We start from the raw sequence: 27,538 nt of genomic DNA on the forward strand, positions 1-27,538 counted from the left end.
AAGTGCACCATTAGTAAAGGGGAATGAGTTGCGCAATTGTTCAGCTGCTTAGACGGCCTTTTGGAGAGTGTGCTCTGCAGTCTGAAGTTTCAATAGACACGCTCAGCAGCAGCTCCAGCATTTGCATTTCATGCAGACTTCGCACGATGGAACCAGCGCCGCGGATGACTCTGAACTTAAAATAAAACATTTATTAAGGATTAGGGCACCACATTTCGAAGAACACATGTTTATTTTAGTCAATTTGGAGAAGAATAGTACGTTTGGCGCGACATTCATTGGTCTATGTCTTAAAATAACCTTCGTTTGAGAACGTATAGACGGGACTAGGTTTCTTGGCGGAGGCGTACTAATTCCAAAGCGCAACAGACTGCCATCACACATTTCATGAGCTCCAGTCAGGCGGACAGAGTTCACTGCAACGTTAAACCCCGGGATGCCACGGTTGGACTTGAACCATATTCAAACATTGGATAAATAACTATTTCGACCGTGTCGTCCGGTTCGCTTTGAAAGACAGCTCGCTTCGGTTTTTATTCCCCGCGGAAGCCCAACTTGTGGCCATTAGAAGAAGTCAAGCGCAAGATAGAAGATGTCAATCCTTCCTTTCACTCCCCCCATCGTCAAACGACTTTTGGGCTGGAAGAAGGGAGAGCAGAACGGCCAGGAGGAGAAGTGGTGTGAAAAGGCGGTGAAAAGTCTTGTGAAGAAGCTGAAGAAGACGGGACAACTGGACGAACTGGAGAAAGCCATCACCACGCAGAATATCAACACAAAATGCATCACTATACCAAGGTAAGAAGAGGAGTTCGTGCTGACCACCGGGCAGGTTAATTACGGCGTTGTGCCACCAAATTACACACCTACTTGAATGTATTCGTCTTTTCTGCAGTACGACATAATATCATCCTCATTTCCGCTTCCTTCCTCGTACATAAAGTATGTTTATAAAACGTAAAAAAGTCAGTGCTGTTGGACAGTTTGTAAATTGTTGCTCATATATTCATTCCACATATGCCAGCGAACACACTTTGCAAAGCAAGAGTGGAGGACATTTTTCGTAGCTATGCATTGCAATGCGATGCACAGGCGCAAATGGAGTCCAAGTTATATAACTTGTCCTTAATCTGCTTGGTTTTCTGGCGCTATGTGCCAGTGCTGGCCTCCTCTCGCTCTTCTCTCGGAGGGCATTCAACAGCGTGGAGATGCAATAAACTAGACTGGAAAGTGGAGGACAGGTGTCATTAGAGAGTCAAGTCAAATCATTTTATGTGTATGTCTTTAAATGACACTAGTATAACGGGTCAACGTTTCTAGTAGTGTAGGTTTAAGCACATGCTGTTCTATTGTTTATTTGGGGTTTTGAAATCATCAATAGTAGCCTTGTGATCAACAAAAGGCACATATTTTACATCGTAAGAAACTCAACCAAACATAAATGCCAAAACGTACGCGTATATACAGTGAGCTCCCATTTGTTGAGGGGGATACATTTTCCACCAATCCGCACAGTTCTCTAAATTAGAGGCCAAGCATGCTTGCTTCAAGACGTTTATTTGTCACACTCAGTTGAAGTTTACTGTGAAACGTACATAGAACAAAAATAAATGAAGCAAAATGTAAACATCAACATTGTTCAACCAAACTATATAATCTAGTCCAATGAAAGTCCTCTATCTTAATGCCAATATAGTGAATATTGCAAAACATCATAGATGTCACAGTTATTATAAAGCTTCAAACAACTGCTATTTTAACACACATGGAGCAGCAACACATACAGGCATTTATTCTCCCAGCCTCCTCTTCTTACTCTCAATTTCTTTCTACTCTTACTCTTTAATTACTCAGTGTTGCGTAACTACACTGACGGGCAACTTTAAATATGTACTTGCATGTTCACTATGCTATAAAAACCCATAAAAACAATATAAGAATACATGTTGTATCAGGTCAGTACTCAACGAAATTATTTGTTTATATGGTGATAATGCAGTATAGCATGTCTTTAATACAGCCATTTATACAAGCGTTACAGGACAACTTAAATATGAGTTACTAACGCAGAGTAGTTGGAGGTTCAGTCACAGTGTCTTGCTTACTGGCAAATCAGCAACGCACAGTAAGCAAACTCTCATTTCTCCAGCTACGGTTATAAAAGTCCCATTCTTCCCTTCCTACTCGGCCTGCCGTGGCTTAACTTGGCTTGACTTGCCACATTTCAGGGTGGTTGGTTTTCCACTGCAAGATAATAGTGCCAAGTTACTGTTGGTGTAACGGTTAACTTGACTGACTTTCCTTTGTGCAGCATGGGTTCAGTTCCCAATGTAATGCCCAATGACAGTGTGAATGCGAGTGCCAATGGTTGTCTGTCTAGTATGTGCCCTGTGATTGACTGGTGAGTAGTCTGCCTTTCACCTCACGTCAGCTGAGATATGCTCCAGCTCCCCGTAACCCTGAACAGGAAAGGCCATATAGAAAATGGGTGGAAAATAGTCATGCTTCTGCAATAGTGGGAAACTGTTATGACGTCCAGTAAGTAGTGTGCAGCTACACTAAACGCAACAAAAAGGGTGGAGAGTGAAAGCTTTTTATGACTTTTTAAACTCAATTTGCAAATGTAGACATATACAAGTTATTCACTGCAGCAGACAGAAAACACAGCAACGCTGCACACAACACAAACTATTACTATGAACACTGAAAGAAATTAAGACAACTCATTGCCAGCTGACTCCATTTATACAACTGCGGTTTGTACAATCTCATGTAACTGTGTCCAGTCCATGCTTTGTAACCTCAGTTATGTTGTGCCCTCACTAACAGCTCTGCTTTTACTTTATTAACATCTCGGCATTGGGTCACGAAAAGGAAGCACAATTTACTTGAGAGAAAACTGAAAGGAGAAAGAAATGGAGCACTTAAGCAAAGTGTAACATAGATTGCAATCAAGCGAGTTGTAAAGCAAAGTTAATATGCTTTATTAGCTCAAATCTTTGAATGTAAACTCTCACTCAACTGGCAACTTAAAGCTGCAATATGGAACTTTTTCCCCCCAAAATAACTTTACAGTAAACTTTTTATTTGACCATTTATGACTGAAATGCCTTCTATTTAGTCGATTAACACCTTAGCTGTTCACAATGGGTACTCCCGCAAGCCTCTGGCCAATAGTTTTCAGACTGGATTTGTGTTAGAATTTCCCGCGCCCTGTCTGCGGATGTGACGTAATGTGCGTGGTGTGTATGTGAAGAACGGTATGTGCAGTTAGATTTTTTGATTGCAGTAGCTTTAACAATGTTTTGGTTTTCACACACTTTTTTTCTAGTTTGAAACAGTGTCATTGTGTCTTCTTCCTTTTTAACATTAATAAGCATATATTACATTCTTCATTTTAGTACACAATGCACTTTTACCATTTGACTTCATTCAGCCATTTTATCCGCAATAATGATTGCAAATTCTGACATAAAAACAAAATAAATTCCACATTGACTCAACATCAGGAGCAACTTGGGGTTGCTTAAGTTTACTGGACAATTCAGATTGGATTCAGCAAACCAAAATACTATATGACCTAGGGCTGGGTGATACAAACGGTATATTCAATATAAGGTATACATTTTGCAGAAGGTAGAGATTTCGACTCTACTGTCTTACCGCGGTTAGCGCATGTTGGTCGACGTCATCGCATTACCGTTGACGTCGAGTGTCAACCCCCCCACCCCCCATTGTTAACGTTGAGTGTCAACACGTGCATACTGTCAGTTGTAAACAAGTGCGCATACACTGTAACAAATTTCTATAAAATCTACAGTAAAAAATGACAGCATTTTCTTGTTTTTTTTTAATTTTACAGTATTTAACTGTATACAGCAATGCATTGTGTGTAAAACAAAGTACATTATGGGCAAAAACAATGTATAGTAATTTGCTGTATACTGTAATTAGTAGTAAAATAATGTATATTTTACAGCAACTATGTTTTGGCACGCATATATGTGGATTACAGGTAAATACTGTAAAGATTGTTGGATTTTGCTGGGTATCTCTATAGGAGAAGAAGCAAATAGCGGACCCTGTATTGTCGACGGAGCAAGGACAAAAACAATATTTTAGCGCGAGGGCAGTCTGCATTGTTTTCACATCACATTTCTCCGATAAACAGGCAACATTACAGCTAACATTCATTTATGCACTCAGCTGCAGAACGAGGAATGATTTTACAACCAGGGTGGCATTGTGGATGACTGGTTAGCACGTCCGCCTCCCAATGCTGAGTGCGTGAGACCAAGTCCGGGCTTCGGCCTGCCTGGGTGGTGTTTGCGTGGCCTGCCCGTGCCTGTGTGGGTTTTCTCCAGATGCACTGGTCTCCTCCCACATTCCAAAGATGTGCATGTCAGGTTAATTAAGGACTCTTTAAGTTGTCCCGAGGTGTGACTGAGTGTGGATGGTTGTTTGTCTCTGAGCGCCCTGCAATTGGCTGGCAGCCTGTTCAAGGTGTACCCTGCCTACTGCCCAAAACCAGCTGGGATAGGCTCCAGTGACCCTTTTGAGGAATAAACGGTTAAGAAAATGGATGGATGGATTTTACAACGACATACTATATTGTGTAATTACGTAAAATACAAAAACGGTTGTATACTTGATTACAGTGAATTGCTGTAAAAGTAAAAACAGTAAGTAACTGTAATTTATATACAGTAAATACTTGTAAACAAAAAATACAGTAATGTACTGAGATTTAAAATTTTCAGTAGGATATATGAATACCAAAATATTTGATAGCTGCAGCCCTAATAATATTAATTTTTAGTTAGTTTTGTGGCATGCACACAAGTTCCTTCACCACGCACCCCCTATGAAATCTAGTTAGCCTGCACACCGCAAACCATATGCATATGCATAATTTGGATTCGAGGTTTGTACAATAAATGTTATCCAAAGTAAATGTATTATTTTATTTAAAAAAAAATTTTTTTTAGCTTCTATAAAGGACTATGTAAACCAGTAAGCAAATTATTTATACCCCCCCACACTTAATTCTATAGTATAGATCTACAGTTACCGTGAAGGGATGCAGTTTATACCGTGATATGAATTTTGGGCCATATCGCCCAGCCCTAATATGACCTCTCTTCTCTCTTGCAACAGCAACAGTGTATTCCAGAATGTGCGCAACGTTGTTAAAAGTAACACATAGAGGCTATAATTTAGACTTAATCACATACCATGTGTTTGCTGAAACTGAAGAGCACACAGGGCACTCCCAGATTCTTCATTGCTACAAGTGTGCATATCACAGCTCATACCGTACGGCCCAGGCCAGCAGCATTCACACTTAAGCCTACCCGGAAATTTATACAATGTTCGGAGTGATCCAGGTTTCGTATTTCCCACCACTAATGCGGAGGGGAAGAGGCAGAGCGCATGAAGATGACCCAGGATCACAATTTGCTGTCAGTGTGACCTAACAGTGTCCCATTGAGAGCTGCTGGTTCTATTAATTCTCCGTGTCCCGGCATGCCGAGAGCAGCTGACCGCATGTTGAGGCCTGTCCACGTTGAGGTCAGCTCCTTTCTCTCCCTGACACTTGAAGATGAGGTTTAGCTAGCGCACCAGTGAGCGACTCAGGCTGTAGCTACTCCTGCTGGTGGAGTGATTACAACTGATTGGCTGCTTTTCAATTTACAGTTAACATTTAACTTCAAATGCAGTTTGTGCCAAGATGCTAGTGTTCAAACATTTTTCTTTTAACTTTCCCAATAATGTAGATTGAATCCATGAAGTCTTGCATGAGGATGTGTGCAATTGCGCTGTTTTGGTCAAAATCCAAATATAAGACCTGAGGGTCCCATGCATGTTATCCGTATGTATAAAATGGATGTTTCACAAAACTTTGTTAAGCCCAAAATACACTAACATCTTACTCTCACCAATAATTTGATTGTTGCATTGCTTCATGGGAAAAAATGTGTAGAACTATTGTTCTTTGTTGGGGTTTTTTCCCCTCTAAAGTTACTTCATAATTCCTACACTTGAATTTTGCCATGATTGACGTTTAGCTTTAGATTTACAAATGATCTCGCCAAGAGAAAGCTAGAGGTATTTTATTCACATCTCATCTGAGCCATGCTGGTGAACATGCACCGTGCATGTATGCAACTTCCTGCGTTGTGAAAGCCTCCTGAATGTACCTGTTTCTTTCAGCAAGCGAGTGGCGTGTATATTATTCTTCCTTCCCTGAGTGCGCTTTAAGCTGTTTAATGACACCCCAGTTGTAGTTTAGTGTAAAGATAAACACACAACAAATAGAATTATACAGTAATACACACATTGTATATTTAAATATCATCACCTTCTTAAAATAGTCCCGTTTTGAAAAAAAAAACTCCCCATGATGCTGGCGACATCCATAGCTAAAAAAATAAAGTTATTATTACAGTAATATAATCAGTATAAATATGGTTCCGTTTTTGTGTTTTCTGGGGGGGGGGGAAGTGAAAAAAAAAGACTTAGGCCATTATTCTAGGAAGATGACTATATAACACATGCAATAAATCTCTCTCCATTGCAGTGGTTACAGTTGCAGCGGCGTATTAGGTCCACGTATAAATATATATATTTTTTCAGCCGGAGATAATATTCAGAGGAAAAAACTCAGAAACGTACGACAAATACACGTAGCGCAGCTAAATTCTAACGTGAGGATTTCTTGGTGGTTAATGGGACACTGTTTATAAAATGAAAAGACGGGTTAAAAAAATGGATGGATATATATATATATATATATATACTTATACATACATATTAGGGGTGCGGGAAATTTCAGATTCTTAGATGCATCCCGATTCAGAATCTGAATCGAGTCACAAACATCCACATGCCGACTATTAAAATATGTTAATAAAGGTATACAGAACGTTCAAAATATTGCGAAACTCATAAGCGCTGTACCGTCATCTCTGAGATACTTTGGGAAGCACACACGTCACACGAAGGCGCAACAAACATGGATGATGCCAACCTCGCCATGATATCCAAAAAGCTGCTTCTAATTTAAAAGCACATTCACGTGACGGCAACAAGATCAGTCCACATTCACTATGATGGCAGCAGGGGTGAAAGTTGGCCCAAAAAAATTCTGGACCGGTCCGAAAATATGATGGCAACTGTCAAAACCCCATGTTAAATAACCTGCCAGGCTGCCACCTAAGAAGAAAAAAAAATCTACTAACGTCAGATTTACATAAACAACAAGTCACCAAAAGCGGGGGGAGCGTGAGCGATTGCATATCACGCGGACGGGCGCGTGCGTGGGGCGGCGCGGAGGACGCGTTTGGAGACATGGTGCGGTGTGGGGAAAATTCGCCAAAGTTAAAAAATGTGAACTTTCTTCGCATTTCGTCTCGCGGCCTGATAGGCTGAAATATGTGCCACATCGGCTTCGGGGATGGACTACGTCACACACAGCATCCTGTCTGTTGTCACCTGCGTGCAACAACACGGGCAGCCACTTAATACCCCCGTAATTTTTTTTTATCCCTTCTCTGTGGTACAATGCATGTTTTTCAATAAATACATAAAAACACACATGGGCTTTGTTTTGAAACAAAAAAAAGTATTTATTGCGGCGAAGCAAAAGAAAAGCAAGCACTCATTCAATGACAAGACACGCAGTAGGAAATCTAAGATATACATAGAAAAAGCTCAGACGACTGATGTTACTGTTTTGTTCCAGATGTTTGAAGTTTAAATATCAGTTTACAAGGAACTTTTTTGAAGAATTTCCACTTTTCTGTGGTAAAAGTTATAATATCCCACGGCAGGGGATGCAATTTTTGTACGGGGGTAAATACTTTTGGCACGACAGCGGAACACTTCCCCCTATTTTGGTGTGAACATAGCATAAAGTGCTTATGAATTGTTCCAGTGTGCTTGTGTAGCGTAATCCGTTTCCAACATATCTATTATTTATTTATCCCACGGAGTTCTGCCCACCGGCTCCGTTCTCTGTGTATCTGTGGAGTCACGTCAATGTGTGCACGTCATTTTTTTTTGTTATCTGCTATTTTGCACATCATAAAAATAAAAATAAACATTCTGGCTGCACAGTGACCTTTATGTCAGGGAGTTCCAGCAAGAAATTCTAGCCACTTTCACCCCTGGATGCCAGAGAAAAAAACCTTCTCGATCATGTCAGTGGCATGTATGGGAGCATATTTTGGCAACGGTGTGCTGCAGCTGTGACTTGGCAAGAAAGCTACAAACATTCAATAAAGTAACATGCCGCCTGAACAAAGGCTAACTTCAAAATAAAGCTCAAGAAAGAATACGTTGATGCCATGCAATAGCCTTAGTAGGCTTTTATTTTGAAGTTGGCCTGCATGATAGCGTGACTGGCTGACGGCAAGCTTGTCTTGCCTTCTACACATTTGGGATTGCCTTATCATAGTTTTTCATTGCCACTGCATGCCAGCATCAACACGTCGCCATCCCAACAATTATCAATTGCTAATTTAGGGCACTAAGAAACCTCTAGTTTATTACGCCATCATTGTGTGATTGGGCATAAGTCTCCGGTGTTAGCGGCTAGTCGCTAGCTGCTAGCAGTGAGTGGACAGCTGTCTGCTATTAAAGTACCGGTAGTCCGACAACTGTAGCTTTGTGACCTTTCTTTGCCTCTTTTTCAATGACGTGAACATAGGCTAGTTTGTCATTCACTCTCCATGTAGGAGTATGTGCCTTAAATTGCAGTTTGAGGTATTTTTCTTTCTTTAAAAAAGGAAATACATAAATAAAAGATAATTCGAATCATTTTAATTCTCATTTTCTTTATAAAACATTTTTTCCTATTAAATAGATGAAAACGTTGAATCTTGTTATTTAATGGTAACAAGTGTTCTAGGTGAGGGAGGATTACTTCGTTGGTAACATGCTTCAATTTCACTGTTGCTTAATTGTAAACAGTGACCCTCTTAATTCACATTTTCTAAATTGGAAGCAACACTTTTAATGTTTATGTGGTTTGGCTAACCATCTCCAAAGGGCTGCATCTTTACAGTACTTGTCCTTGAGGTCACTGTGGTTTGACAAGGAGTTTTCTTTTTTCTTTCTTTTTTTGAAGCATAGTCAACACTAAACGCTTGATGGTAACACGGTAACACCCCTCCCTGTCCACCTTCAGGCTCAAGTCAGTCAACAAAGAACACTTGTGGAATTGTGGTTAATGACTTACCTCCTTCCTCTTTCTCTGCCTGCTTTTTATCGTTCCCATTTGCCAGAAGCAGTCAACTGGAGATAGTCACAAACTGGTCATAAACACGGTTAAACTTTAAATGAGTCAACTATGAGAGTACGCACCAGTTTTGCAGAAAAGTCACAACTTAAATATTAATATTATTCACCAATTTGTATTCTTAGATTTACATGTGGAATGGTTGAGTTTGGCCAAAATTGGGTGGGGGGTGGTCACGTTTACTGTTTGACTTTTCCACTGGAGTGATGATTCACTCCATAAACTTCACTGTTCATAAACGTCACTAAAGTAATTGTAGCAGGCTTTGTATTTGTTCACACATTGTTGTGCGTGGGCACCATTTGCCGATCGATACAACTCAGGTCACTTTTGAGTGAGGATCTTTGAGAATATATGCATGTTTTCAAGCTCATGAAAGAAATGTATTATATACGTGCATTTGCTGAAGGAAAGCTGAGCCATCTGAGCTTTCAATAAATTGATGTTTTCAAATAGATACAACGGTTATTCCTCGTACACTTACATATCGCTCAGGGACACAGCCAAACTACTTTGTTGTTTTGCTTAAAAGTTATTGTAAGTAACAACTTCTATTGTTTATTCGACTTGAACATTGAACTAAGGTTCAGAGACCTTGCATCAGCTGAAAACAGAAGTAGCAAAAATAATGGAAGGATTCATGTGTGTTGCTTTCATGTTTGCTTTTTCTCACTGAGCCTCAAGGGAGAGATTCCTCTGTAATGCTGTCTGTAGCTTTACCATTCATAATATTTTCTCTGTAAATAAGCAAAATTCAAATTTCTTGTTGAGTAAAAAAAAATAAAATCCAGTAAATACATAAATACATACCTATATGCATACATCATTTTTGCTATTCATGGAATTGAGAAGAGACTGTTCTTTATAAGAATACCAAACTACCATAATTGCTCAATAATAACAATTGCACTTAAACATTATAGCTCCCCCGAAATTGCACTTCATAAGCAGTTTTTCACTGTCCTCGGGTATTATATGGTCCATGGATTTTCTTGTATTCACGCTCAAAAATTGAAGTATTTAATATCATCAATTATTTGATAGATTTATATTTCTTGTGTTCAGGCACATTTTTTTGGTGTACAGTATAAGGCTGGATTTAAAAAACATATAATAATAATAATCAATATTGAATACATTTTCCTTTTTGAGCCTGATATCGATTCATAAAACCAGGAATTGATTATTTTAATATCTCCTTTTCCTATAAATGTATTAGAAAATAGAATTTTAAAGGCTGATTTTTTTTTGTATCTTACTGTTTTTATGAAAAGTACTTTCTTACATTTTTGAAAGACCTGACTTATTGCACTTTAAGACAATTTACAATCTTTTTAATTTATATTTACAATTATTGAATTAGAATTATGAAAACATTTTCATCTCATCCTTGCTGATGTCAATGTTTGTGTAACACTTAAGTGATTATAACACGTGTTACTTTCCGACCTGACCCCACAGCGTAGTGGGAACAGGCGTAGGAAAAGAGCACATGTTACTGTCATTAATAAACTTAATCATTTAACCAGTTACCTCTGCAAAGCTTTCATTTGGAATTTAATGTTTGTTTGTTTTTATAATTTCCTTGACATTTAAGAATAATTGATAATTAATCAATATCGTATTGAATTGAATTGAATCGGGAAAAATGGAAACCAAATCAAACTGAACTCTTGTGAATCGAAATGAGAATTGATACCCAGCCCTAGTGTACAGAGAAGTTCTTTTACCTTGTAAGGGGCCTCTTGCATGACGTCACAGTTACACACACAAAAGCGAAGGAGAAATAAATATCCTGGATGGCCTCCGAAGATGACAGGGCATTGTAAAAAGGCTTGCTTTTCAAAATACTCACACTAACCAGAGATTTGTTGTCAGACATGTTTGTGGCTGTTTACTTGCTACTTGCTCTTTGTACCTTGCTTGAAGCCCTCTTCCATGATGTCACAACTTTTTAATTTTCTGGATGTTATATTAATTAATGGTCTGTCTCATTAAGCAGTTTTAGAAGTTTAGTGTCAAGTTCATGTGTCGTTGAAAGAGTGCTGTAGACAAATCCTTGTGTTGTGTCTGGTAGTGGGGGTGGGGGGGAACTATCAAGATCAAAGGTGTGTTAGTGGCTGGGAGTAAAACAAATAAATAAAAGGTTGGCAAATGAATGACTGAGAATGCTTGGCGTAGTACACTTGTGAAATACAAAGAGACTTGTAGTAAATGTTAGTAGTGGTTTGTTATCACAACAGAGCGCAATTTATAGACATGTCACAAGTTTTTTAATGCCGAATATACCATATTTTGCAAATAAAGTCAGGGATGTTTATTTACACAACTACTGTGTATCGACTATAGCCCATTTTCCACTACACTCACTCATGGTTGTACTCACTTATACAGTAGACGCTTGGTACAGTGTGATATTCTGAGGAGTGATTTGTGTGAGCTTTTCTGTTATGTTATCCAGTTGGACTGTAGGGCACTTGTTGGTTGAGTAGCTTGTCATTGCCACATTCAGTTTTCATAAGTTTAGCGCAAATATTTGAACAGAACATTACAGAGGCCCAGCGGCTCAGGGCTGGCCAGTATGCCACATTGTCCGGCCACTGCCTATATACAGACACTAGCCTGGCCAAGCCAATACACTACAATTTCAAAGTCATCAAGAAAATGTCACAAAAATGTCACAAAAGCATTAGAGGTTGTTGTTTGGTGCTCATTTTTAGTGAATTAAGTGAATTGAGAAAAATAATTTGTCTGGACTTAAACACATTGACATGAAGATATATTTGATGGAAAAATAAAAATAACAATTGTATTGCCTTGTTGTATATCATAATATCATAGTGGCTTGGTGTGCTTTCAATAACCTTTGAAACATTGATCATTGGGGTCAAAAGTCTCTCTTTGCACACTCATTACTCTCATTCTTTTTGAGTCATTTGAGGGTAGAAGTCAATGGGATTTAGTATGCGGTTGCACGGTCAACTCTAATGCCGGTAATAAGTTAATGAGAATTCCTAGTCCTACACATTTGATATGAGTCTACGTAATTCGCATGTCAGTGTGTGTGTTAGCTTAGGGCAATGCTCTTTGAGGCTGGCAGAGTCTTTGGGAGGGTGTAGGCTGCTGTTTGCCTTGTGGTTTGTGCCGGAGGGGTTAAGGAGACAGCTTGGCCTTGACTTTGCCCTGGCCGTCTATCTGCGGGGTGAGTGCGTGCACGTGCTTGCACATGCACAAGCTGCATACACACAGACATGCTCACCAGACAACAAACCTGCCTTTGTGCTCACTGATTGCTGGTTTACAACTGGCCATGTGCAGGAATACAACCTGGCATAAAAGACAAAGCTTCAAAGTCACATCCAAGTTAGTCCTATGATAAGGACTCGTTAATGGGGGTCAGTAAGTTGGCCAATGTTGGAGACGACAACTAGCATTTGTCATTCTTTCAGATTGACAGATTGGTTCGATTAGTCTTTCGCCTCTATACCCAGGTGTGTTGTATTAGCTAGCGTACAACAAATTTGGGATGGAAACTGAAAAAAAACAAGATTCCGGCTTCAAACACAGCACGAACTCCAGCTCAGACTACAAGAAAATTGTTTTTGTTCATAGAGCCAATATTCAGCATTTTGACGAATATCGGCATCGGCCATTTTAAAGAATCATATGGCCGAAAGTAGATTTATTCAAAAAAGTTCTAACTTCAGGGAACTAATGATTAAAATTTTCAGAGATGCTGCTGACGCTGGGAACTCCCAGCAACTTCTGTTTTTGGTTGAAATTAAAATTAAGATAAGTTAGAATTTAAAACTTCAGATATTTCGAAATTTTGGAAAACACTAGGGAGCTAGTTGTTTAGGTTTTTATGCTACTGCCCCTGAAGATCCCTGAACTTTTTCAATTGACTAAGATTTTTTTTTTTTATTAAACTCCAATATTTTATGATCCCTAAAAGTTGTTAAATAAACATATACTTAAAAAAAAAGCTGGATTTAATATTTTTTCAAAAATCAGCTCCCAATATTATTATTGGTTATCGGCGTCCTTGACAATAGTCGTTATCAGTATCAGCCCTTCCAAAAAAAGCATAACGGACAATCATTAGTTCATATTCACCATATAGTGAATGTCAATTGTCTCAGTTTCTTGGATTTTAGAATGGAAATGTAACCGGATAACTTATACAGATGTTGAATGATATGTTCCTTTGAAAATTACTTTCGGTCTAAGAAAATGAATTAAATTTAGTTTTCCTTGGCCTGCAGACCGGGCTAACGTGTCTACCATTTGCTCTACGATAATGCTTGGCATTTGAGTTCATTTATTGATCCCATTTGGGACATTTGAATCATCATTCATTATTATTTTGAAAGTCACAGGCTGCTCTGGTCATCACACAGCCTGTTTATGGCCTAATTTATGGAACTTGTTTTTGTGAATGAAAAACAAATGGAGGTGGCACAACAAACACATGTCTACGGAGTGTTTTATTTTTATCTGCAACATAGTGTATGGCCATAAAGGCAAGATGCAAATCATCTGTTATTTATTTTTATTTCTTAAGTACTACAGCCTCTATGGTATTTGTTGTTGATTATTTGTTTATGTATTTTAATTGTATTGGGTTTAAAATGCCAGGGGTATAATTTTCTTGAATTCCAGGGAGGAAAAACCCTTGTAAAGTTTACACATTGTGGCTTTCAAGTACATTCCTCCAGTGGTGCAAGTGAACCATAGGAACTTATTCCACACACACCTCCCACCCTTTCTGGAAAAGCTATTAGATGCTTCTTTTCCTTGCAAAAGAATGGGATGCTGAGGGAAATAATCGGTTGGGAGGGAAAAGCGAAAGCCAGTTTGACCGTGTCCCACAAGGGATATCATTGGGTTGGAGAGTGCTGTGACCGATGAAATACATGTGATATATGAAACCAGTAGACATACTGTACACGGGCAGCCCAGCCTGGAGAGAGTCGAGTGAATGACTACAATTCCTCATGACAATGAAGTATTTTCCACCACTTAAAGACACAAAGCAACTCTCTGGCATGTGCCACTTTAGTAAAAGTTGCTTTAAATAGCAATTATCTAAATAAATGTCTCTGCTTGAATGTCAAACTCCACTTAATGATTTTTGAAGAGAAATTCAAACTTTGAATTGTTTTTTCATCTGTGAAAAAGTGAATGCTGGCAGGTTCATATCGAAAGATGCATATTCTGTTGTGGTAAATTAAGATGTAACCAAGCAATCACTCAATCATACAATATGAACGCAATGCAACAGACATGATTCGCTTGGACTGTTATGTGAAAGTGTTGGGATGACATGATTTATTTAGGTGGCTGTCCAGATTTCAAAATAAGTACACAGTAGATGATGTAGAGTAAATTTAACTCTAATATTGGGACTCAGTTTTAGAGTAATATTTACACTTGGAAGAGAGTAAATAAAGAATTGAAATAAAATAAAATAAAAGTCACTCAAGGGTTAAGTAACAAACTCACGACCTTCAGTTTATTTTACTCTCTTCCAAGTGTAAATATTACTCTAAAACTGAGTCTATTTGGTCCCACTCTAAATAGAGTCCAATTTACTCTGCAGTTGTTCGCTCTGATAGTAGTTGCCTTCAGGACTTTCCAAGAACTACAGAAGCACAATTTCAGTCCAATGATCCCCCATCCTTTCTCCTTCCCAACACAACCTTCTCTCAGTGCAAGGATGGAGGTAGACTAGTGGGGAGTAGAGACAGACGGAGGAGAGGGGGGATAGCGGTGGGGGTCACGGGGCCCAGACACTCTGAGCTGCCCTGAGCTTTTGAGACACCCTGCCAGTCCTTTGTCCAGCAGCACCCTCCTTTCTTTAGCCAGCCCCAACCCTCCTATTTATGTTTGAATAAACTAAGTTACCCCAAAATTCCATAGCATGTGCTATGTGTTCATATTTTTACTGACAATTAAATGTTCTAACATCCTGGCTATGAGACAACAAACAGCAACTTCTGTATTTTTTGGGGGAGTTAGAAATGCTGAAAGTTCAAAGGGCCGTGTCAAAAGATTTGAGGGGTGTGTGTACATGTGTGTGTGAGAAAGAGTAGTAAACCTGTACACATGTGTGTGTCTCTCAAAGTAAATAGGCTTTCCTCGCCTTGTTTATTTTGTCCTCCATCTGAAGTCTGTCAAGTTCAATCTGCTCTGTCTGAGCCGGCTCTATGGCTTCCAGACGTCACACTGGGATGCACACGCAAACGTTCACTGACAAACCATTTTTCTCGCATTTTACACATGATTGCCCAATTTGCAAAGAGTATTACTATTATTTCTGAGCTTGATTTGATCATGATATGACAAGTGAAGGTAAAACAGAATTAATCGTTCAAACCTGCAAGGTGTATGCTGCATTCAAGGACGGCCGAAAGTCGGACTTTTCCGAGTTCAAACCAGGAAGTGTGAACTCGGAAATCCCACTTGCGAAGTCTGGGGGGGGAAAGGACCCTGACTTCACAGATGGAAGCACAGACTGTGAATGGTAAAACACAATATACTCGAGTGTAAAACTTGATAGCTTTCTTCATTCATAAATATTCGACTTAACTCCACATAACACATAATGTATGTGACAGTATGCCACTAACTCCCTGCATGAAATTCTACGGCTATTGAACTGTATGAAATGCTTATGAAATAAAATAGAAACAAAAAAATGAAGCAAAATTGCGAGAAGATAAGTTTGCTGGAGGTCAAAATGAGTTTTGAGGATCAAAATATGTTTGTTTTTTTATCACTATCCGCCATTTTGGTTGTTTAATTTTACCTTGAACACTTTCAGGTCGTAACTGGAAAAATACAACTCGGATAGATCCAACTTCTGACCATCCTCGAATGCAGCATTAGTTACATTGAAAGTTCAGTTAACTGACTTAAAGTGGAAGTCAACCTTAAGCATTTCTTGACAATAATATGTTAAATGTGACCTACTAGTCTAAAAATTTGTGGAATATGAGTTAAGCAGCAAAATCCATCCGTTTTTAATCCATCTCAGGCGGTGGCCATTTTGCCACTTGCTGTCGACTGACAGCTCACCTGTTTTCTGAAGCTGAGTTGTGATTGGTTGTGACCCGAGACCTATGCAACTGTGATGTCATTTTCACTCGACAGCAAGTGGCAAAATGGTTGCCTTCTGATATTGATAAAAACTGCTTGATGTTGCTGCTTAACTCATATTCCACTAACGCAATATTAACCAGAATACTGTATTTAGACTAGTGGGGCTGCATAGGACATATTATTGTCCAAAAAATTTTGGGGGCGGTGGTTGACTTCCCCTTTAAAGGACTCTGCCGTATTTGTAACCACGATAAACATGCATGAATGTCTACATCTGTCTTTTACTGAATTTAACAATGAACCAATTATCTTGAAAAATGAGAAAATAACAATTTCAAAACAAATGTGGTTATGTTTTCATTTGCATGGGTTTGTCCGTGTGCAACTTCTCTGCACTTTTGCCCACACCTCCTGTTCATCTTGCTCACCAACCAGCCTCCTGCCTTTAAACATCCTTTCGTGTTGTGGCTGTTTAGAAAGTGCTGCCACTTCTTCCTCTCAGCAGCAAGCTGAAGCGTGAAACTGGTGCCATTTTCACTGCCGTTTCTCATCAACACTGTAAATGTCCTCACAGAAGTGAGTCAGTGGAATGAAGGGCAAATAGTGTGTGTCTGGACCTGTCTGTCCTTCTGGATTTCAGCTTGACAGTGTTTGGCTCGAACAGCCATACAGCAAGAAGTGTCCGTGACCTGCAACATGGGCTGCCATGTGTTATTTTTACTATTACTTACTCATACACTTTTATCTTGATAAGACACACAAAAGCACAAAATACATATGAATACACTTGTACAGCATCTTGCATTACATAATCCGTGTTGCTTTATGAAGTATTGATATGATTACTTGGACTTTTTTATTACATGATAACTTCAGTCTACAGCAAACAGACCACTAAACCAAATATACATTTAGGACATCAACACATAAGTAGAATCAGTGAGCAATGTAAAAGGACCAGTAGTGGGCTAATGCTAATACGATGACAATTGAGGAAATACTGTAGCTTAGAGTGTCCTCAGGCAATTCAAAGTGTAATAATGAGGTTAAAAGGGGCCTCTCAAAGAAAATAAGGCAAAGTAGGACGACGCGGCAGCAACTAATGCCACTGCACTTTGTGCATGTCTGTGTGAGCCCACGCAGTGTTTCGTCCCAGCAGACACCCACGCAGCAGCAGAGACATAAGACGCATACCAAAGACATCACATCATTTCACACATCTACACTCAAGCCAGCTGTTTTTATTTTTCACGTCCAAAAAGGGAACACCCTACAGCAGAACCTGAACAATATCGCTACTTGAATGCCATTTTTACAGTAGTTACACGTTCAGAGAGCTATTTTCATAACCACAAGTTGAATTGTGATTATTAATGGTTTGAAGTCAATGTTTTTCTTCCATTCACTTTTCCTCTTTGCTAATGTATTTTCCATGTTTCCCTCTTTTCAGCAGGAGCTTTGGACAATTTATCAAGAGACATTTTAGCGGCTTGCATCACTTGAAAACTTTTACAAGTTACTTTTTCTTAATGTCCAAAAGGTTACCTCATATGTCCCAATGAGTGTATCACAATCCTTTACTAATATGGTTGATGCTCTTCAGCTATCAAGCTTTTGTCTCTTTTTTTTATCTTTAGTTGCAGAGGCTATGTTTATGCTAAAGGTCTTTTCCCCCCCATGTCAACTTGAACAGTATAACTCAGTATGTGGAGATAAATCAGATATTTATCCAATGCAACTGCAGTCTGGACACTCGGGTCGTGCTCATCTGACCTAAGTCATCACAATTGTTTGACAAAACAGTTAGGCGTGAAAAGCAGTGGCAGATGAAAGAGCAGGAAAGCCAGTGCCACATAGTTAATCTAACATTGAAGTGTAAGGTACAGTATATGTGCTGCTATGATGTTACACTCTTCAGATAGATCGAGTGAATATAGGATCCTTACGCATCCTGTAAGTGAAAATGCAAGCCCCATTCAGGTTTATCAATCCAAACTGTACCTTGGAGAACCAAAGTAGAACTGTAGCACTTTGTGGAAATGTGCTAGTAAGTATCCTGTAATTGTAAACTTCCATCAATAAGGATAATGTTTCATATATCCTGCATATACAATTTAGCGGGCCACAGACATTTCCATAAAAATAGTTGAGCAAATGCTAACCTTCAGAGGTTGTGTGTTTAGTAACTCAAGCAGCTCAGTTATTTGTTTGGATAGGAGGTCACATGCATGCATGTTAGAGCATGTGAGTCCAGCCCTTTCCTAAACAAATTGTAAGAACACAACCTCCCACGTAGAACCCTTGCAATAGCTAGTGTGTTGCTTTTTGTTGTCCTGCTCAGGTTTCTGGACAGGCACCAAACATTTGATCCTAATTTCAGCTCATAATCCTGTAAAAGGCAACGATAGGAAATCCTGTCACATGCGGTTTCCTCATTCATGACATTTGATATCACACATGTACTTTGGGAATTTGGCTTTCTTCACTTCCTTTACTACTTTCCATTCTTATGACTTGAATTGTATGCTGTACGTTCCCATGCACACATATATACAGTACAGTATAGTCTGCACGTACATTACTGTGGAAACGTTTGAGGACGTTGCTAGGTCTGATCATTTAATTACCTGGTTCCAATTTCACAAAAACTTTATTGAGGGCTAGTTCTTAGGAGAAGGAATAATGCGTCAAAAAGGAAAAATCTTGACCGAAACAAAAAAAGAGGACTCCAAGGCCAAAAAAACGCAAGATATATTTTTAAAAAATCCAAATAAAAATACTAATAGCTTTTGGTGGTCTTGACCCACTAGTTGAGAACCACTGGTTTAGAAACACCATAGAGTGTGTTCTAACAAGTGATGGTCGGATACATTACTGTACATTAGCTAGTGCTAGTGAAGTAAAGAGATTTTTTATTTTTATTTTTTTATAAATATGTTACCTTTAATAGTATGAGCCGGCTGGCTTGTTGTCAACGGTGCGCGACATGTTCCATGTTCCTGTCTCCAAGCTCCAGCTCCGGTTTGCAGTAATTACGTAAAATTTTGTTTGTAATTTTCCTTTCTTTTCTTTCTTTTTTTTTTTTAGCTTGAAGCGACCCCAAAGCATTTGTTTTCTTTTGTGTATTCTTCCATGGCAATGAAGTCCTTTGTTGACTGAGTGTGTGTGTCTGCAACAATGTAGGCAGCCATTTTTGGGTAAACACATTTTTGTGGTCGACTTGACCGAGTTCGCTGATTGCCACTATTCCAATTCACTAACACTTGCAAAGTGAACGAAGCGGTGAATGAAAGCTTTTGCAAAAGAAAACCCAAAGCCATCCCAGATGACAATTCGCTGAGCTTTTAGCTGTTGAATATCACATTTATTGACTTATGAAGCAACAGATGGATGTCCTACTGAATTATTGCATAATAAGCTGTGTGTTTACTTTTTGCGGGTCATTGTGCTCACAGATGATCAGATCCAACCCCATTATGTCAATCTCTAGCGCAAGAGTACCACTCATTGCAAACCTCGATCAGCGAGTATGCGTGTTATGCAACATAATAAAAGTCATAAATATATTTCACCCGTTGTAGCTCCTAACTGTTCTCTCTTGCCTCTCTTCTTTCTGCAGGTCTCTGGATGGCCGTCTGCAAGTTTCCCACAGAAAAGGTCTGCCCCATGTTATCTACTGTCGTTTGTGGCGTTGGCCCGACCTGCAGTCCCACCATGAACTGCGGGCAGTGGAGTTGTGCGAATACGCCTTTCACACGAAGAAGGACGAGGTGTGCGTCAACCCCTACCACTACCAAAGAGTAGAAACTCCAGGTAAGATGTTCATCCGTGGCTCAAGACACATTTTGTTTTTGTTTGTGTTACTTTCTTACCCGTCTGTGTGCTATGTGTCCACCACACAGTCCTCCCTCCTGTGCTGGTACCCAGACACACAGAAATCCCGAGTGAATTTCCACCTCTCGATGACTACAGTCATTCAATCCCTGAAAACACCAATTTCCCTGCTGGCATTGAGCCCCAGAGTAACTATATACCAGGTACCACCTTCACCTACAACAACACCCGCAGCACCCTGATCGGATTGGTTTATGCTGTTTATTGTTTTATTTTTTTTATTTTATTTTTTTTAAAGTGATGCCCACATTTGGGACTTATTCATGTCCTTTTTTGGAAAAGGAAAATACACTATGTAGAATGTAAAATGAATGATTATTAATGTAGCCTGCCTTTTTTTGGTTTGAGGGGGACAGCATTTGTGTGTGTATTATAGTGTAAAATTGAAAGAAAAAAATATATAAATGCCCACATATACAAAAATAATGTAGGTTTTCAAGCTATTTCCGTTGGTCAAAAATAACTGTAATAGGATAGGATGCCTTTATTGTCATTATACACATGTACAACGAAATTGTGGACGATTTCCCCTTGTCAGTGCAATAAGAAATGAGTAAAAACATAAGTTACATTTTTTTTATAAAATAGCAAAATAAAATACAGTAGCATATAATAAAATATCTAGATATCTACAATATAAACAATGTACACAGAGGAAGGAATAATGGTAAATAACATGTTATTTGTATTGCACGCACACACACACACACACACACACACACACACACACACACACACACACACAATGTGCAATATGTGTGTGTGAAAATCCACAAAAAGGATATCAAATATTAGAATATGATAAAAAAAAAAACAATTATGGCAAAAGTACAATCGTCGCTCTTATGTGAAAAACAGTTATGTCCATTTTTTATTTGTTTTATTGATATATTTTTTACATTTTTGTCTGCATTCAGTTTCAAAAAATAGACATGAGTGTTTTTCACATCTCTTTCTATCTCTTTTTTTATATATATTTTTAAAAAAATGGACATAAGTGTTTTTCACATCCCACACACATATATATATATATATATATATATATATAAACTGCATTCAGTTTCATCCCAAGAACGTAAAAATGTAAAGAATGGACATAAGTGTTTTTCACATAGCAGCAACAATATATTTAAATGAGACTTCCTGCGTTTGCATGTTCAGAAACGCCACCTCCGGGCTACCTCAGTGAGGATGGCGAGACCAGCGATCACCAGATGACCCACAGCATGGACACAGGCTCACCAAACCTGTCGCCCAATCCCGTTTCCCCCACACACAATAACTTGGGTAAGGACCGAGTGTTTCTTTGTTTGCTTTCTTTGCAGTCTGTCCGCCTTCACTTGCAGACAAATGTTGTGATAGAAGCCAAAAGTCTCCCCAGTGGGAAAGCTGTGTTTGATTTGACTCCTTTTTGTCAGAGGAAACCAGGTGATGAAAGAGCCTTTTGTTTTCCTTGCACTGTGTGAGCTGTGAAACAGCCAAGATAGCATTCCGGCCACACAGACATCAGTGACAATATCCCGCGTTTATCAGGTCAGGATGGAAAACACCAGGGGTCTTGGCAGAAAACTCCAGACGAAATAACATCAGACCCTAAGCAGCTTGTTTGCATACATGAAAGCAGAGGACGAAATGTTGCAAATGAACAAAACCAGAGGAAATTTTTGAAAACTGTCATGCAATTTCTGGCTCCAGTGTCCCAACACTGAAGCTTGAGTTTCCACTAGTTGTCTGGTAAAAGCTTATGGGATGCTGCAGATGATATTGAAATGATGTGATGCAGGCTCAGTATAATGTTTTCCACACTTAGGTTTTGTCCCTTCATGTTCATGTGGTCCTCATCATCACTGGACTCTGTTGTGGCTGCTCAGTCGCTGTCTGGAACTGACGTTTTCCACAACACTATATGCAATTTTGGCCATCTCAGACAAACTTCACATTCATAGGAATAATCGGACGTCATCTCACAGTGAAACAGGAGCAAAGCTGAATGATGCACTGTAAATTTAAACCCAGGCTTCCCTTCTCCCCAGCCACTTCATCCCGCTCTTCCAGGCAGATCCTGGTGGACATATGCCGCTTTTCCATTAGCCCCGCACAACACGCTACCACACCACACTGAATGGAACGACACTTCACGGCCTCCATTGCATTTTCATAACAGCAGGCGGAAAGGGGGCGGGATCATTTGAACTGTCCAAGCCAAGCTTGCACTCCCGCAATACGTGCGGCTCGCCATAACATTTCACGAGTGGCAAGTCGCGCCAACATTGAATCATATTTACAATTTCATATGGACCACCATGGATGAAATATTGTGATCTTGATTTCATTACCGGTTTCACGAATGAACCGAAACATGACAATTTTGTTGATCCGTACTTTTGACCTGCAATGACAATAAATTCCATTTGATTCCACGAATCCACATTATTTCATGTGGTTCAGTGTGGCTTGTGCTGATCTGAAGTCTCCCTCCATCAGATCTCCAGCCCGTGACATACTGCGAGCCGGCCTTCTGGTGCTCCATTTCCTACTATGAGCTAAACCAGCGTGTAGGCGAGACCTTCCACGCCTCGCAGCCCTCGCTGACGGTCGACGGTTTTACTGACCCTTCCAACTCTGAGCGTTTCTGCCTGGGCCTTTTGTCCAACGTCAACCGCAACGCTGCAGTGGAGCTCACACGCAGACACATTGGTAGGCATCTCCGTGCTAGTGGACCGTTCACGTTCGACGCTCTCGTGACTTTGGCTGCTCGTATCTTCTTGCTGTTGTTTGCCTGAGGACTTAACCACTCTGCTTCTTTCAAGGCCGCGGAGTGCGACTCTATTACATCGGAGGTGAGGTGTTCGCCGAGTGTCTCAGCGACAGCGCCATCTTCGTGCAGAGCCCCAACTGTAATCAGCGCTACGGCTGGCACCCCGCCACTGTCTGCAAGATCCCTCCAGGTGAGATCAGGACATGCAATGGAGATGGGAGATTGTGAAAAAAGTGGGGGCTGAAGAAGAATTGTAGTTAGACCTTTTGTGTGCGCCGACTTCCTCACACATTCCGAAAACTTGCATGTCAAGTGAACTGAAGACTCTCAAAATTGTCCATTGTTTGTCTATTGGTGGAATTCTTACCCACAACAGTGGCGTTGACAAAACAGACAAGTAGCTCACATTCTACACTGCATGAGAAGTTTGTCATTATTTTTCACCGTCAACTATACTTTCCATTCACGCGTCTGACTTGACTGCATTGTTTTGGCCTCCTGTCGTCTGTCAGGCTGTAATCTGAAGATCTTCAACAACCAGGAGTTTGCTGCACTGCTGGCGCAGTCGGTCAACCAGGGCTTTGAGGCCGTGTACCAACTCACCAGGATGTGCACCATTCGCATGAGCTTTGTGAAGGGCTGGGGGGCCGAGTACAGGTACGTTGCAGATCATTTAGTGCCTAAGACTGCATTGGCAATTAAATATCGTCTGAATGTACTCCATATGAGATATGTTGTGAATTAATAAAGGGAATAAGTGTGGCATAATGTGGAGGTTAATATGGGATTTTTGTTGTTTTTTATTAGTTCTGTTTTAGATTTGAATCAAGATTTGAAGTGGAATTATGTGTTTAAATAAAAAGTCCACTAAAATTCCAGATATTGTGATTATTGGGCGGCAAGCTCAGTGGTAAGAGTCGTTGTCTCCCATCCGTGACGTTGTGGATTCGATCCTCACCCCTGGTGACCAACGTTACGTTCACACTGCAGGTCTTAATGCTCAATTCAGATTTTTTTTTTGATGAAATCCGATTTTTTGGGGAAGTAAACGTTCAAATGACCTATTAATTGTGACATTAGTCTGTCTGCTGTGTTGACGTATTGCGTCCCCAAAGTGACCCGCATGCGCAGAAGAAGATACGTCACTCACAACGCTTGCAGAAGTAAATATGTATGGTCCAGCGTGTTAGGGCCACGAACTTTTACAAGTCCGTCATCGGGGCTCATATTTTTACCATCTCATATCAACAGAGGAGTGATGCAGGAGGAGGTAGAAATATTAATATAATAATAATAATAATTTTGTGAAAATGAGGCGAGCCTGTTCGAGCGCCTCATCTCACGGAAGCCCGCCTTTTTTTCTCTACCTAACGATGACGTCACGTCATTGCCGCGCGTAATAAATGAGCCGTCTGCGTGGCTAAATGACTAATATCACCACCACAAATGTCATCTTTAGACTTAGTTTTAAGTGGGATTAAATTGAAGTCAAATATAAAGTCACAACTCTAAATTCACGTACATCTCCCAAGCCGAGCGGACCTTGCGGATGCGTCAAGCATAAATCAAGCTTAATACCCCCGCCCGCGCGGAACATCACATTGGACTTTTGATGACGTCGAGGTCGGATATATGCGACCTGGCTGTTCAGATTGCGGTCGCATTGCAAAAATTCGGATACGTATCCGATCTAGGACTACATATGAAAGTGACCGAGGTCGGATATGAAAAAAATCGGAATTGAGCCGTTCAGACTGACATAAAAAAGTTAGATACAGCTCGCATTTGGGCAAAAAATCCTATCTGGGTCGCATTTCCCTGCATTGTGAACGTAGCCCAAGTGTCCTTAAGTAAGACACTGAACCCCGATTTACTCCCAGTGGACCTGACAGCGCCTTGCATGGCAGCAGCTGAACACTGGTGTATGAATGTGTGTGTGAAAGGGTGAATGTGAGGCATTTTAAAGCGCTTTGGGCCCCATATGGGGGAGATAAAGTGCTACATAAGAAGCAGCCCATTTACCATTAGTGACAGTTGCTGCACTCTAAAAACAGTTGGGTCAAAAGTAACCTAAGTAAATTATGGATCAAAAATGGACTAATCCACTATATGGGTCAATTTGACCCAACTCTGAGTCAAGAATGAGGTAATTATGTATAAAACAACCCAGAAAGTTGGGTCAAATTGACCCAAGTAGAGGATCGGTCCATTTTTGATCCAACTGTTTTTATAGTGTGCAATTGGAATCGCTAACTCATTACTACACTAGTCTCTTGTCACTATGTTGTGTGGATTTTTATAAAGTGGACTATATAAAGTCTCTCATAAGGACATTACTGCACCTGCACCTAAATGTATTTCACACTTGACTGGAGCAAGCCCCTTCCAAGAGGCCATCTTCCCCCGCTGTCAGACGTCTTCTGGCATGTCTCAATAGAGGCCAGCCTCAGCTGGCACGTCAGGCTATTTTTAAACAAACACACATGGACTGTGTCAAAAAGAGATGTCAGACTTTCCCTCTTCTGCCCCCTCCAAGTTTTCCTGTCTGACTCACTGATAGTAAGAATGATTAGCGCCCACAGGGGAGAAGCCGCTGCGCCGGGAGCGGCGGCGTTCCAGCGCTGTCATGTGGAGACACTTAAAAACAGGATTCCCATCACTGGGCCAGCCAAGACCTCCCACTTGTCCACCTCAACGCACACCTCACTATCACTTTCTCCAGCTGAATGATTGAAATCTTCTGGACCTGCTCGACTCTCTTCAATTCATTGAGAAAAGAAGAACATTTACGAGTTGTTAATGTATTGTACTGTAGTAAAAGTTTGCTGACATTCATTGATTCATTCAAATGCTGCTGGATCTATTTGCAGGCGGCAAACGGTGACCAGCACCCCCTGCTGGATCGAGCTGCACCTCAACGGCCCCTTGCAGTGGCTGGACAAAGTGCTGACGCAGATGGGCTCCCCCAGCATCCGCTGCTCCAGCGTCTCCTAGGGAACCTCCTTCCCATCTATGTTAGTGAGACACAAGCCTGTTCTTCATCCCCACCAGCTGTCAGTAGCACTTTTTTATACACAGGACATGTTTTATTCTTGTGTGGCAAAAGGGGACAAGTGCATTAAAGCAAGACCATGTTAGTATGAACTCTGCTTGTTGAATGTTTTTGTCACCTCTCAATGAGGGGCTGTTTTTGTTGTTCAATTAAGAGATTCCTATTTGTTTTTTTATGTTGTACATAGTGTATGTCACAATGCATTGTTGGAGAAAGAGTTCGTGTCTAAGACCTTGTTTAACCTCCAATTCATTTTTGGGTTTCTGATGAGAGTAACTTTTTTCTTTTGCGAAATTTAAAACACACCCCAGGTGTCTTAAAAACATGTCTGACATGCTTTCATACAAATTCCCAAAGGATAATTGGAATTAATTATCTGCACCATCTTATGTAGGGGTGGCCAGAGAGTCGCCTGGCCAGCACATAGCTCCGCCCCTGCTGTTAATGCAAATTTGCTACACACACTCTTCTTGTTATGCGTGTGATTTGTCATAGCTGACATGTAGCAGGCATCCACAATAAAGCGATCGAAGACATCTCACATACTCAACATTTGTACCTGAGGAGAAAGTGCTGTTGTTTCCTTACTTTATATTCATGTTTAAACTCTCAGGACTGTAAAAAAACAACAACAACAGCCTAATTGTATACAGAAATCCGCAGAAAAGACTGATGTGACACATGATTTCTATTTTTTCTAGTAGGAACTTTTTCACCATGCAGCTTTTAATAAAGGGAAAAGTTTAGACGGAAGCGTGTAAATAATAACTCCGCTCAGTTTGTATTTTTACTATCTAGTTTATATTATTGATTATTATTTGACCATTTACCTTTATAATGTTGATGATTTTTGTCAAAAGATGATCAAAGATGGATGAAAGAATTTTCAGTCTTATGGTTCTGGCAGTGGGTACATTTACGTATAAAATAAAGATTCCACTACCTGAACATGGACACGTATCTCCTTACATTAAAGTGTGTTTTCATAAATCCAGCTTTGACATTAATGCCTGCCCAGTGATGCTAATATTTAACATTGTTGGGACATAAAAGCAAGTGTGTTGTCACTAACAGCTGGGCGATGACTGTCAAACCCTTCAAATGTTCAATTTGTTTCAGAAAAAGTAGCATCTACTAATCTGGACCACGACTCCTTTTAGTGGTGTCACTGAGCGCTTCAGTACAAGTCCTCAAAGGGCTCTTATTAGACCCTGTAGTCTGAGAAGTATTATTTACACACTCTTTAGTGACTGTTTGTGCTTTTCCAAATTGCTCAATTAGGTCATCCGGATAAGTTGTCATTTTGCTTCATTTTGAATGTCTGGTATACAATTACAGTATGTCCTTTATTTTCTCCTGTCTATAAAATGTTGTGTTGCTTTGTACGTTTGTTTTTTCTATGAAATAAAAAAATATGTGTGTACAAACTGTA

General features: G+C 40.0%; 1 protein-coding gene across 1 annotated transcript; it reads left to right on the forward strand.

Moving 5' to 3' along the window:
• Nucleotides 1-27,538, forward strand: smad3a (SMAD family member 3a). Its single transcript, XM_077564236.1, has 8 exons — nucleotides 1-795; nucleotides 20,022-20,215; nucleotides 20,305-20,439; nucleotides 21,458-21,583; nucleotides 22,781-22,993; nucleotides 23,107-23,244; nucleotides 23,567-23,711; nucleotides 25,925-27,538. The coding sequence occupies exons 1-8, from the start codon at nucleotides 593-595 to the stop codon at nucleotides 26,046-26,048; spliced, it is 1,278 nt and encodes a 425-aa protein (XP_077420362.1). The 5' UTR covers nucleotides 1-592; the 3' UTR covers nucleotides 26,049-27,538.

This window comes from Vanacampus margaritifer, chromosome 4 (genome assembly GCF_051991255.1).
Source record: "Vanacampus margaritifer isolate UIUO_Vmar chromosome 4, RoL_Vmar_1.0, whole genome shotgun sequence".
In the NCBI taxonomy this organism is placed as follows: domain Eukaryota; kingdom Metazoa; phylum Chordata; class Actinopteri; order Syngnathiformes; family Syngnathidae; genus Vanacampus; species Vanacampus margaritifer.

Excerpts from the sequence above, each read along its gene's own strand:
- smad3a (XM_077564236.1), top strand. The coding sequence starts at position 593 with ATGTCAATCCTTCCTTTCACTCCCCCCATCGTCAAACGACTTTTGGGC. Across the intron at positions 796-20,021 it reads AAATGCATCACTATACCAAG|GTCTCTGGATGGCCGTCTGC; the intron begins GTAAGAAGAGGA and ends TTCTTTCTGCAG. Across the intron at positions 21,584-22,780 it reads CCCCACACACAATAACTTGG|ATCTCCAGCCCGTGACATAC; the intron begins GTAAGGACCGAG and ends TCCCTCCATCAG.